Source organism: Ciconia boyciana, chromosome 2 (genome assembly GCF_034638445.1).
Source record: "Ciconia boyciana chromosome 2, ASM3463844v1, whole genome shotgun sequence".
Lineage (NCBI taxonomy): Eukaryota > Metazoa > Chordata > Aves > Ciconiiformes > Ciconiidae > Ciconia > Ciconia boyciana.
Window position 1 is genome coordinate 405238 of NC_132935.1, and position 13379 is coordinate 418616.

Consider the following 13379-nt stretch of genomic DNA (forward strand, 5'->3'; position numbering starts at 1 on the left):
GCACACCACATGCATGGCTGCACACACCCCGTGCACGGCTGCACACCTCATGCACGGCTGCACACCTCATGCACGGCTGCATGCCCCGTGCACGGCTGCACACAGCCCGTGCGCGGCTGCGCACACCTCGTGCACGGCTGCACGCCCCTTGCACGGCTGCACGCCCCGTGCATGGCTGCACGCCTCGTGCACGGCTGCACGCCCCTTGCACGGCTGCACGCCCCGTGCACGGCTGCACACCTCGTGCACGGCTGCACACACCCCGTGCGTGGCTGCGCACACCTCATGCACGGCTGCACACCACATGCACGGCTGCACGCCCCGTGCACGGCTGCACACCTCGTGCACGGCTGCACGCCCCTTGCACGGCTGCACACCCCGTGCACGGCTGCACGCCCCATGCATGGCTGCACACACCCCGTGCGCGGCTGCGCACACCTCGTGCACGGCTGCACGCCCCTTGCACGGCTGCACGCCCCGTGCATGGCTGCACACACCCCGTGCGCGGCTGCGCACACCTCGTGCACGGCTGCACACCTCATGCACGGCTGCATGCCCCGTGCACGGCTGCACACACCCCGTGCGCGGCTGCGCACACCTCGTGCACAGCTGCACGCCCCTTGCACGGCTGCACGCCCCGTGCATGGCTGCACACCTCGTGCACGGCTGCACGCCCCGTGCACGGATGCACACCACATGCATGGCTGCACACACCCCGTGCACGGCTGCACACCTCATGCACGGCTGCACACCTCATGCACATCTGCACACACCTGGCACGGCTGCACGCCCCTTGCACGGCTGCACACACCCCGTGCACAGCTGCACACCCCGTGCATGGCTGCGCACACCTTGCAAAGCTGCACACCACATGCACGGCTGCACACTGCACGGTTGCACACCCTGTGCATGGCTGTGCACCCCTCATGCATGGTTGCACACCCCTTGCATGGCTGCACGCCCCGTGCACGGCTGCGCACGCCCTGTGCATGGCTGCACACCCTGTGCATGGCTGTGCACACCTCATGCACGGCTGCACACCTCATGCACGGCTGCACACACCTTGCACGGATGCATGCCACATGCACGGATGCACACCTTGCGCGGCTGCACACCACATGCACGGCTGCGCACACCTCATGCACAGCTGCACACACCTTGCACAGCTGCACACACCTTGCATGGCTGCACACCACATGCACGGCTGCACACACCCCATGCATGGCTGCACACACCTTGCACAGCTGCACACCTCATGCACGGCTGCACACCACGTGCACGGCTGCACACACCCCGTGCATGGCTGCACACCCTGTGCACGGCTGTGCACATCTCATGCACGGCTGCACACCTCATGCACGGCTGCACACACTCCGTGCACGGCTGCACACACCTTGCACAGCTGCACACCACATGCACGGCTGCACACCTTGCATGGCTGCACACACCTTGCACAGCTGCACACCACATGCATGGCTGCACACACCTTGCACAGCTGCACACCACATGCACGGCTGCACACACCCCGTGCATGGCTGCACACCCTGTGCATGGCTGTGCACACCTCAAGCACGGCTGCACACACCTTGCACGGCTGCACGCCACATGCACGGCTGCACACCTTGCACGGCTGCACACCCCGTGCATGGCTGCACTCCCTGTGCACGGCTGTGCACATCTCATGCACGGCTGCACACACCTTGCACAGCTGCACACCACATGCACAGATGCACACCTTGCACGGCTGCACACCTTGCACGGCTGCACACCCCACCTGGGCAGCGGTGCCGTGGGACATGGCTGAGCCCGGAGCGGAAGGTGGCCCTGCCACCAGCGGGGCTCCGAGGCAGCGATGCCACAAGTACCGGCAGGGCCCCGGGTACAGCAGGCCGCAAGCCCACGGCAGCGATGGTGGTGTCAGCGGGGAACGCCTGGGCCACAGACTGGGCGAGCACTGTCGGGCTGGGGAGCAGGGCCCGGGGACGGGGGACCCCGGCTGGCCCGTGAGTGTCACCAGCGGGTTTGCGGGGCCGTGCCGAAGGGTCTCCCAGCTGGCCGTGGCCAGGCACCATCCTCCCTTTCAGGGACCAAGACCTCACCGGCCTCGGTGGAGACGTGGGCCGGGTCCTGCCCGGCTCTGAGCGGTTCTGCCGGCTGCCACGCGCCCACGGGTTGAGCCCGTTACCTGCAGGGCAGGGCCGGGCTCCGGCAGGGCGGGCAGCCTCTTCTCCACAGCATCCAGCCAGTGCCGCAGGGCCAGCAGCTGCTCGTGCACTTCCAGCCTCCGCTCCGTCCGCTCGCCCCGCTGCCACGCTCTGCGGAGAGAGCAGGGACACGCCGGGCTGCGCGGCTGCACAGCCACCACCTCCCCTGCCCGGCACCACGCTGAGCCCTGGCCTCTGCCGCCTGCCCTGCCCAGACCCCTGCCGAGGGCCGCCCCTGCCCGGGACCCCCTCGGCTGCTCGTGCCCGGGAGAGGGACGAAACGGCGCCCGGGGCTGCCAGCACCTCTCTGCCCGCCGCGACCTGCACTGCTCTGGGGAGAGGGTGGCTCTACGAGTCTGGGGACCAGTGGACCAGGGACATAAGGATCCCGAAGGCGACCCCACCCATGAGCACCCCACGCACTCGACCGGCCAGCCAGTGCGGACGCCAGGGCAGGCAGCTCCGCGGCTCCGCTCCCAGGAGACTCCAGACACCCCTCACAGGCTCCGCTCCCCACGACCGGCCTCACATCGCAGCCCACCGGCGTGGCCGGTGCCCGCTCAGCCGCATCTGCCCCTGCCTCGCCCAGCGCCCGTCCCTGCGCACCGCCGGGCAGGCGTCCCCTGAGCCGTCCCCAGCCCCACGTGCCCCTCGGCAGGGGACGCCCCGCAAGGGGAGCGCTCCCGGGGCTGACGGCCTCATCCAGGTTCACCGCCAGCGCCTCTCCCCGAGTCTGTGCTGTCGGCGAGATAAACCCGGCACCACCCCCACGGCCCCCAGCTCCCCTCGCCCGCACCCAGCGCTCGCGGCTGCGCCTGGTCCCATCCCCGCTCGCCCCGGGGGGACGTTTCCTGCTGACCCACACCCTCCCCGTCCCAACAGCAGACCCAGACCCCCGGGGCGGTGCAGGATTCGCCCCAGCTCCCATCGCTGTGGTGCAGATGCCCATGCATGCACATGCAGACCCCAGCCCTGATCCGTCCCAACGAGGCGCCTCGGCTCGTCACGCTGTGCCCAGCGGACCCGTACCTCTCCATCTCCTCCCCATCTGGCAACGACCCCTCCACGCTCTTTCCGGAGAGAGCAGCGTCATCCGCAGCACAGCGGTTCTGCAAGGAGAGCAGAGGGACAGGCGTGGACATGGTGTGGGGACCTGGCAGAGGGGCAGGAGGACCAGGCTGCGCCAGCCCCCGCGGCACACCAGCGCAGACGTCTCGGGGTGTCGCTGTGTCCCCCCCCAGGGACTGCCCTCCCCGCAGAGGGGCAGCTGCCGGCCCATCCTCACCAGCCAAGGCAGAGCACCCCTGGCCGGGACCCCCAACCACCGTCCTCTGCTCCAGCCTTGCAGCCGTCGCGTGCCAGCCGTTGCCGGCACGCGTGGGTTTTGGCTCTGCTCGTCTCGGTCTCCTCGGCCCGGACAAGCACTGCTCGATGCGGTGGCTCCCGCAGCGCTCCTGGATTTCCTGACCCTTTTTTACCCGGGATTGCTCCCAGATGTCACTTGCTGCCAGCTACCCCTGCCGGCCCCTTCGGCCCGTTTTGGTCGCTGGTCCCCAATGTCCCTACATCTGCCCCTTGCAAGGCCGCGTGCTGCAGAGCCCACGGTCCAGCACCTGGCTGAGCCCAAACTGAGCCACGGCAAACTGACCCACAGAGCTTCCCCGCCCGGCCAGGGGCTCCGCCGCTCGCCGACCTCGTACTTCCACCGTCCCCGCAACCGCCCCATTTCCCCAGCCCTACGCACAGGATCAGGCCCCTCTGCCCCGGCACAGCGGGTGTCTTTGCTGGGGGCAGGCAGTATCTGCTGGAGGCAGCGGGTCTCCGGGAGGCAGGACGCGGGAGCGGATCATCCTGGTTTGGGGGCTTTTCCAGCACTATGGGTTGAACCCGAATCAGCCTCGGGCACCCTGCACACCCTCGGAGCGCCCTGGACGGCAGAGCCGGCCCACTGCGGAGGCACGGAGCAGCGGCATCTCAGACACGAAGAAAAGGTGTGGGGCTGGACAGTGCCCCTCAAACCACAGCGGCCAGCGCCCCAGAGCAGCCGGTTGCAGGCAGCCGTGCACAGAGAGTACACGTGGCCCCACGCAGACAGCACGCGTGGCCCCGCGGCACGTGTCTGGGCACACGCGTCCGCCTGCAACGCGCCGCCCTGCTCCTGCACGTGGTGGGGCAAACAAGGGGCTGCGTTAACGGAGCCCTGTGGGGAGCGCGGCGTGCCAAGGCCGTTCACCGTGGTTTGCCGAGAGCCTGCAGGTACGGCGGGAGCTGCCGCCCTCAGGCACCGGCAGCGGGGCTCAGCCCGCTCTAGGCTGGGATGCCGGCAGAGCTGAGCCGGGGCACCCCAGGGAGGTCCGGCCACGGCATGGGTGCCGCATGGGGCTGGCGGGGCCAAAGCCACCCCGTGCAGGAGGAGCAGCCCCCCCCGGCACCCTCCAAGCTGCACCCTTTCTCCCCCTCTTCCTTTCCCCCCCTCTCCCTTTCTCCCCCTCTCAGGGTGCGGCCCGGCTCGGGGAGACGCGGCACCACAGGCACCTGCCCCTGCCACCTCCCCTCACCGGGGACCAGCGTCTCCCGGCAGAAACGTCCTTTGCTTCTGTGCCAGCATCAGAAGGGCCGGGACGGCGCAGCCACAGCCATAAAGATAACTATTATCAGCCCCACGAGCCCTTCCCTTGCTGCAGATCACAGCGCTGCTGGGAGAGGCACCTGCCCGAGCTCTGCCAGCCCAGGAACCGCTGCCTGCGGAAGACGTCCCCAGGGTCACCTCCGGCTGCGCCTCCCACTGCAACCGGCCGCCCGAGCCGTTGGAGGCTTCCCAGGGCCCTGGCTCTGCCACCAGCCGGCTCGGAGCCCGCGCACCTTGTGCAGAGCCTGCAGCCGTTCCAGGCTCCGGTGCCGTGAGCTCAGCTGCTTCGCTGCAATGAGTAGAAGGAGATGCCCCGTGAAAACAAGGCTAGGAGCAATGCCTCTCTGCACGGGCACGGAGACAGGGAGAGGATGAAGATGCCAGCGGCTGCTCTGTGCCCCAACAGAGAAGCCGGGTTTGCAGGAGGGATCGCACTGTGCCTGTACCCGAAGGCTGAGGGAGATGCACACAGTCCTGGGAGCCCTGCAGTCACCCCGTCATTAACCCTGGGAACGCTTTGCCAGGTCACCAGCAGTCCGGACGCTGCGGATGCCACTGGGAATCCAGAGGGAAATGGGAAAGCACGCGGTGCGAGCGGCCAGAGCCCTGCAGGGGCTGGAGGAGGCCAGAGCGGGCGATGCATGCGCTGCGGCGAGCAGCAGGGCCTGGCTCCAGCCTGCGGCAAGGGGCCGCATGCAGCACAAAGGGCTGCAGAAGTGTGCCCAGGGAGGAGGAGGAAGGGGAGATGCAGCCAGCTCCGAGGCTTTTGTCAGAGGAGCAAGGGAGCCTGGTGCTCAGGAGCGAGCGGACCCCTGGTTCGTTTTAGCTGGGGAGCAGCGAGGGCGGCTGCTGATGTGTGAGAGCGAGAGCGCGGGTGCTGCCGGAAAGGCTGCGGGAGCAGGAGGTGAAGCGTGAGCACAGGGTACGGTGGTGCCACGAAGATGGTGATGAGCACAAGACCTGAGCAAGGACAGGTCGACCACGTGTCCTAGGCGTTGTGCACAGGCCCTGCCTGCGAGGGGAAACAGCTGAGGACCGCGGGCTTGATAAACGGGAGAGAAAACCGATCTGAAACCGATCAGAAGCGCCGCAGTGATGCCGCGCTGGCCGGCCCCGGCGGCGGCCCCAGACAAGGCGCCGGCAACGTGGCTGAGCAGGAATAGCAGCGTGCCCAGCACTTGGCAGAGAATGGGGCTGGATGGGGCTGGGGGTCACTGGGAGGAAGCGGCGACCGATGCAGCTGCTGAGGAACGAGCAGGGGGCAGGGGTCTGGTCAGAAACCGTGTGGAAGAAGCAGCAAATTGCCGAGAAAAGGGGAAGCAGAGTCGGGCTGGTGCCTGGTGCCTGCTCCCGCAAGCCCACCCAGGCCAGGCTCGGCTGCACACGGAGAGGGTCCCGAGCTGCCGCACTGTGCCCGTCTGCGCTGGTGCGCAGGTCGCGGCTGCACAAGCCTCCCCACGGCTGCAGGGCTCGGGGTCCGGGCTGCAGCGCGCCATCACGGCTCCTCGGTGTGTGTAACCGAGCAGCTTGCTTCACGCCGGCTGCAGCCACGGAGCTGCAGCGGTGGGCCCCAATAAACCTGCACCTCTTGGGCTCGTGCTGGTGGCAGGTCCCACCAAGCGCAGTCAGGGCCCCGGGGACGGCGCGTCCTCACGGGGACGGGACAGGACCCCTCCGGGCTGCAAGGGGGTGCAAAGCCGCATCCTGGCCAGGCTTTGCCTCCTGTAGGCACAAACCAGTCTCCTGGGGTGGGACCGAGACCGGCTGCTGGACGTACAGAGGAGCGGGCGCGAGGGCAGCGCGGCAGCGGGGGGGCGTGGGGCAAACGGGGCCACGGGAAAAAGGCAAAGTTTGTCCTCAGGGCTGCAGAGCTCGGGCCTGCGACAGGGGCTGCCTGGGCAAAGAGGACCCAGAAGGGACGAGCTCCCCAGGGACGAAGGGTACCAGGCGCTGGGGGATGATCACCAGGAAGGTCAAGAAGAGATGGATGTTTGTTCGCACCCCAAAACCTGAGTGAATCCCGGAAAAGGGCCATATTCCACCGTGTTGGAAAGGGAGAGCGGCAGTCTCTCCGCGGCTGAAGTGCCAGCTGGGCTCCGGCACATCAGAGATGCTCCTGGGCACACGCGCTCACTGCAGACCTCGCATGCATGACGCCGTCCACCGCATGGGGCCCCACAGCACCACACACCCCACAGCCGTGGCCGCTCGCCCCCGGAGCCGGCGCTGACGCCCCTCCCCAGCTGGCCAGGGCACCGGCTGCGTCTCAGCTCCCTCCTCCCCCCGGGCCAGGCGAGCGTCCAGGGGAGGGAGCAGGATGGTGCGGCCGGGGGCACCGAGGCACGCGGGGTCGCGGCAGCTCCGGCGCAGACCGGTGCAATCACCGGCAGAGCGGCAGCCGCGGCCCCGCAGCCCTCCTTGCCCCGCGCTGCTGGCCCCGGGGGTGATCCCTCATCCTGGCAGGGCTGCGGTGCCCGCAGCACAGGGCGCAGCTGGGGAGCTGGAGGGTGCTGCCTCAGGCGGGCGGCGGACAACAGCACGGGGAGGCCTGACCACAGCGTCTGCGCTGGGAAACGCTCTTCCAGCAGAGCCCAAAACCCAGCCCGGGCTGGCGGGGATGGAGCCCCGGCTATCACTGCCAGCCTGTCCCAGACACGGCGCGGCATCGCACCTGCACCGGCGGGACCGGCCGCCTGAGTCCTAGGGACGTGCCAAGAGACACGAGACAACGAGGAGCAGCAAACCCCAAACCAGCGCAGGGGTGCCTGCGTGCTGGGTGCTGCGTGCGCCTGCAAAGGGAACAGCCGCGAGGGTCCCTGCAGCCGCCGCCTGCACCGGCACCTTGGGGGTGGATCTGGAGCAGCCCCCAGCCACGGCTCGGCTGCTGGCCTGGGACAGCCACCAGGCACAGCGGGCTGCGCCAGCTACGCCCCGGACATGACAGCCGGAACAAACGGATTTGGAGCTGCCTGACAGCAGCAACGCGGTGCGGCGGGAGGGAGGCACAGGTCCCTGCACCGCGCTGCCTGCGCGGCCCCACCGGCGGTTGCGTGGCTCGGAGCGTCCCGAGGCTGCTCGGCACCACCACCGTCCCCGCCGCGGACGCCCTGGCCCTGCGCCCGGCAGCGCCCCAGCCTCCAGAGCTGCCCGGTGCCCGGCGGGACGGGCGACAGGCTGGCTGCAGCCCTGGGGCAGGCTCCCGGACAAGCAGCACCGTCGCCCCGCTCACACCCCTGGGACCTGCAGCGAGCAGCAGGTGGATTCACCCGCCCAGCCGACACCAGCCCCCCGCGCAGACCGTGCCGTGCCGCTCGACGGCACAGAGACGCCAGGCGGGTTACCGCGGGGCAGTGCTGCCCTTGGCCGGCGCACACTGGGATCCCGGTTCGGTGAGGCAGGGACCCGCCTGCAGCGACCGGGCTCCCTGCCCCAGGGCAGCGGCACGGAGCCTGGGGGGGGACTCGGGGTCCCCGCACGTGCGGAGGAAGCGGCGCCGGGCAGCTTATCTCCCTAAAGAAAGGCTCAGTGCCCCGGCGAGACGGGGGCGTGGGAGAGGCCGGGCCGGCTTTGTGGCTGCCGGGTGAGCTGTACAGCGAGTTCCCAGAGCGGTGCGCTGCGGGCTGGAGCCAGCAGTGCCCGGGGCGGTGGGCACGCGGAGCTGGCAGCTGGTGCGTGCCAGCGGGGCCAAGTCGGCTGCCACGGCCCCGCTTGGGATGGCAGCCACGGGTCCCATGTGCCGGGCCGTGGCCAGAGGCAGCCACTGCGGCAGGACGGGGCGGTGCAGCCGACGGCAATGATGTTCGTGCAGTGACAGGCAAGCACCCCCACGCGCGGGGCGTGAGAGCCCGTCCCACCATGGGGCTGGGGGGCACAGGGTGCCTGGGCACAGCCCGGCTCGGCTGCGGCGCTCCTGGGAGGGCCGCGTGGCACGCCCGCCTGGCGAGCATCCTGACGGTCCTGCCAGCGCTGTGTGTGAGCTGGTGACGGGCTGTTTGCAAATGCCCACGTGCAGGGGGCGGCTGCTCGGGGGGCAAGGGAGCCCTTCCAGGGCTGACTAACAGCCACGACCGGCACGGCATTCAGCACTGCACATGCCACCACCCCACGGTTTTAACGCTCCGCGACAGTTTAGCTCGGAGGGCCTGAAAGGGGTGAACTCTGGCCCGTGCGTCAGCGGGGCGAGCTAAGCTGCAGTGCTTTAAAAACGGGAATATAATAGAGTTATCCATCATAATTAGCCTGGCCCAATTACACGCTTGGTCAGCCGCTCCCAGCGCGCGGTGCGGCTCCGCGGCAGCTGATGCCGCTTGTGACCGAGCTGCGGCTCCCCCTCGCCCAGCTGCCGGCCCCGTCGCTCCTTCGCATGGCGCTCGGGCTCAGCTGGCTGTGCCGCGGCCGGCAGGGCGGCAGACGCCGGCCCTCTCCACCACATCGACCAGGAGGGAGCGGTGGGACAGGGCAGCCCCCCAGCCCCTGCCGCGGCTGTGCCCCGGGCCCGCTGCTCACCCACTGCCCCGGCGCAGCAGGGCGGGAGCTGCTGGGCCACTACCAGCTTGCAGGTCTCGGCCAAATCCTGCCCCACAGACCCCGGCGCCCCTTGCGACCGGCCCTCCGCCACCCAGGGGTACGGCGGCAAGGGGAGCGGGGGGCTGTTTCCCCTACACGGTGCGTTTCTCCTCGCTGGGCCCTCCGGAGTGCCGTGCTGCGTGATTCGGCTCCGGCTGCTTTGGGGACCAGCTTGAGGCTGAGCCGCCGCCAGCCCCGGGGCAGGTCCCCAGCTCCCCGCTGTCCCAGCAGTAACGCTCGCCATCGCACTGCCTGCGCTGAGCCTGGCCGATGCCGAGCCCTGCCACGTGCCACCGCATGGCACCACCGGCGCCCACGGGAAGCCAGGCGGCGCCGGGGCGAGCGCATGGGAGGCAGACGCTGCTCGCGGGAAGGGGCTTTGGGAAGGACGGGGGATCCCGGGGGAGCAGGAGGGTGACGTGCGGTGGCACGAGACAGCTGGAACGGCCCAGCCGATGAGGGACGGCGCGCCAGGCGGGAAGACGGGGCTTCCCCACGTGCTGCACAGCTCTCCCCACGGCTGGCCCCACGGCACTGGGCTGCAGGCGGCCCCGTGTGCCCGGCAGGCACCCGGGAGCAGGCAGCCCGGATGTACGGGGCGTCCCTGCCCACCTCCCCCCTTGCGCCGCACGCCGGAGCCCGACCCTTCGCCAGCCGCCGCAGTGGGATCCCACCGCCCCGGCTCGCCCATCGCCCCAGCAGGCAGAGCGGCTCCTGCCCAGCGCCAGCCCGGCTCACCCCGGCATCCCACCGTGCCGGGAGGCTCCCCGTGCCGGGGCCAACGCAAGCAGAGGGCTGAGGGCGTGCGGGGAAGGGGGTCCCCTCCAGCAAACGGGCGCTGGTCCCAAAGGCTGGGCCCAGGGGATTGGCTCAGGAGCGGGGAGGTTTCTCGCCCAGGAAGGGGAGCGGGACCCCGCAGACGCTGTGGGGAGGGGAGGGCTTTCTAGCCCATGGAGCGGGGCTGGGCCACGGAGTTTAGCCCTGGACGCGGAGGGGTCTCGGTGGTCTCGTGGGGTTTGCAAGAGGTGTCCGGCCTTGAGGGGGGATCAGGAAGGTGGGGGGGAGCAGGGCATAGCTGAGGGGGCAGCGAGGTGGAGCATGGCCCCGGGCTGCCCGTGCCATCCCCCGGGAGCAGTCCTCGCCGCTCTCCCCAAGACCCCTCCGGAGCCCCCCAATGGGCACAGCAGCCTGCGGCCGCCCCAGCACAGGGGACGCTCCCCCCACCCCGGCTGCACCCAACGGCTGCGTGCCGGTGCAGCCCGCTGCAGGCGGCAGGGAGAGACGCTGCCGCCAATTGCAGACGCGCGGCGCAATCGCCGTGCTCCCAGGCTGCTGCTGTCTGCCTGGGCCGGCCTGGGCTCTCCCCCCCGGGTGCTGCTCGGCAGGCTCGGCTGCTCCCGGGCAGACCCCGCCGGCCACCAGATGTTGCACGGAGCAGGCGCTGCCCAGCGAGCTCCCGTGTGGCTCCGGTGCTCCTGGTGCCGCGCCTGGCGGGAGGCACTGCTGCAGGACGAGCCTGCCGGCTCGGGGAGAGCCAGCCTGGACAGAGCGGCGGCACATGGCTCGCAAGGCTGGAAAAACTCCTTGAGCCGTCTGAGCCACCGCCGGGGAACCTCCCGCGTGGGCATCTGTGCCGACGTCTCCCAGGTTTGCCCAGGCTGCCCCTAACCGTCCCCTGCTGTCCCGCCGCCGGCTGGCTGCCCGGCCAGCTCGCCCTTATCGCCCCCAGCCCCTCGTCCTCGCAGCCGACCAGGGCTCCCCGACTGCTGCCGGCCCAGCCACGACGGCTCTCGCGCTGCCAGGCTAGGGAGCACCCACGGCACCGCCTGCCCGCTCCGGGCGGCAGCACAGGGACGCGCGGCACGGAGCCCACGGCGCCGGTGTGCACGGCCTCGGCCCAGCCCCGCTCGCACGGTAGCGGCACGCATCAGCACAGGGTAGGAGCGCCGCGGGGGACAGCGGGCACTGCCCTGCCCAGAGCCCCACCACCGGCGGGACAGCTCTGTCCCCGCGGGCAGGAGGCAGCCCCAGACGCCTCCACACGGCCAGCCATGCCCACACTCGCTGCTCCCCGTCCCCAGAACCAGGGACCCGCTGGCACGGGGCTGCAGCCTCCCGGGGCAGGGAAGACCCCGGCCCCGCTGCACCCGCACTCACCTCCACGCAGAGCAAACCCCGGGGCCGGGCGTTCACCAGCCCGGGGCCCGGCTCTGGGGACAACCCCGCAGCCCTGCTCCGTGCCCGGCGCCGCGGCGCTGTGCAGATGCCCGGGCACGGCTGTGCACGAGCCTGGCACGCTGCTGCGGCGCTCACGCCAGGAGCCCGTCAGACCTCCGGCGCCCCGGCATGCTCCACCACGACCCGCGGCGGCCCGCGCCCCGGACGGCGTGGCCCACGGCACAAAGGCGCGGGAGGCAAGCGGGAGCCTCCAGCCCGCACCCGCAGCGGCGAGGCCGGGGCAGGGCCGCCCGCGGGGAGCAGTGAGGGCGAACAGACCACGCGGAGCTGCCGGCTGGTTTCATAGGATCTCTTTTACTGACCTCGCTGGGGAGAGCCATGGGTCCATACTGCATGTTTTACAAACACTTCATGGTATATACAGGTCAGGCTTTAGTGTTTTGCCCCCAAAAAGAGATGTTTTTGGATTATTGATCAGCCCCAGCTGCCCTGATGAGAAATGATCGGGAAATCAGGGGAGCGCAGGGCCCCAAGGCAGCGGGAGCCCCGGCTCAGGCTGGGCTACGGTACAGAGTCGCCCACAGTGGCATGTCATGCAAAAGCAAAACTGGATAATGAGAATAATAACAACAAATGCTGAGGAATAACATGACTCGATTTACACGTGGCAAACGAGAGCAGGTGGGAAGGAGGAGAGGTGCTGTGGAGGTCCGTGGGTGAGCCGCGGCACCGTGCCGGGAGGCTGTCCCCGCAGAGGAGGGCGTGCAACTTTGGGGCACGCTGGCAACGGGGCAAGGGCCTCGAGGGCCAGGCGACCGCGTGGGTGCCTCCTGGGGGCTACGGCCCCTGTGGGGGGCCGAGCACGGGGGCTACGGCCCCGACAGCCCGAGCCGGTACAGCCCCGCCACCGCTGTGTCACTTATTGCTTCAGCCCCTGCCTGGGGCCCCGGTGGAGCGTGGCGGGGGACGGGGGACGGGGGCTGCGTGCTGCCAGGGGGCAGGGGCAGCGGGCGGGCCGGTGCACCCCGCTGCCGGCCGGGGGGCTCCGGTGCCATGGGGCGGCCCCCGCGCCCGGGCAGCGCAGCCGCCGGTCTCTGCCCGGGGACTCTGGCAAGCGCAAAGGGAAAGGGAGCATGTCCCAGTGTCCTCAAGTGCGGTCCCACTTGCCCCAGGACGGGGGTACGGGCTCCGTGGCAGCGGTGAGGGGAGTTGGGATGGACATCCAGCAACACTAAAACAAAGCGAACAGAAAAGATGGGATGAGACAGGGAGACTGGTCCATGAGATGAAGCCATCGAGCCCAGCCGGCAGTGCCGCGCACCCGCCCCGCGCCAGCCTGCACGCCCCCGCGCTGCCTCACCGAGTGACGGCTCCCGACTGGGGCCAGCCCTCCCGCGGCCAGAGCAGCAGGGCGCAGCACCGGTGCGGCACAACCACGGCTGGAAAGCCTTCACCGTGGGCAACTGTGCCCCAAACCGTACTTGGAGGAAACCTACGCCTGCTGGACATCTCCGTGTCACCGCCTGGAGAACGCCGCACCCAGCTAAAGCCCCAGCACCAGCCCAGCGAGCCGCAGGACAGCGGGGAACCCCGGCTCCAAAGAGAGAGACTGGAAAGGTTGGCGTTACCTGCACCGGCGAGCACGGCCGAGGAGCTGCCGCGTCCCGGGCTCCCCTCGAGCCCATCCATGACTTGCTGACATCGGAGACCCAGCTAAGGAACTCGCCCAGCGGCAAGGGGACGTCTTTGGTGGGACTGGAAAAAGATGTCTGCCAGAGAGAGAGCGTGTTATTGCGGGTGCA

The 13379-nt window shown here is 69.9% G+C and overlaps 2 protein-coding genes across 30 annotated transcripts in view; both read right to left on the reverse strand.

The window, feature by feature from the left end:
* LOC140647288 (microtubule-actin cross-linking factor 1, isoforms 6/7-like) overlaps nt 1-3460 on the reverse strand; it is a 28012-nt gene extending 24552 nt beyond the window's left edge. The window contains exons 1-2 of one of the 2 annotated variants that reach the window (XM_072851716.1): nt 3234-3460; nt 2186-2315 (exon numbers count right to left, since the gene is read on the reverse strand). In XM_072851716.1, the coding sequence (XP_072707817.1) occupies nt 2186-2315; nt 3234-3346 (243 nt within the window). In that variant the 5' untranslated portion in view covers nt 3347-3460. Of the gene's footprint in view, nt 1-2185; nt 2316-3233 lie in introns of those variants that run through there. The other variant, XM_072851713.1, reaches the window with a different exon arrangement.
* A 9745-nt stretch (nt 3461-13205) lies between these two features.
* PLEC (plectin) overlaps nt 13206-13379 on the reverse strand; it is a 71752-nt gene continuing 71578 nt past the window's right edge. For all 28 annotated transcript variants that reach the window (XM_072851687.1, XM_072851688.1, XM_072851691.1 and 25 more), the window contains one exon: nt 13206-13346. The gene's annotated coding sequence lies outside the window, so the exon portion shown is untranslated. The remainder of the gene's footprint in view (nt 13347-13379) is intronic.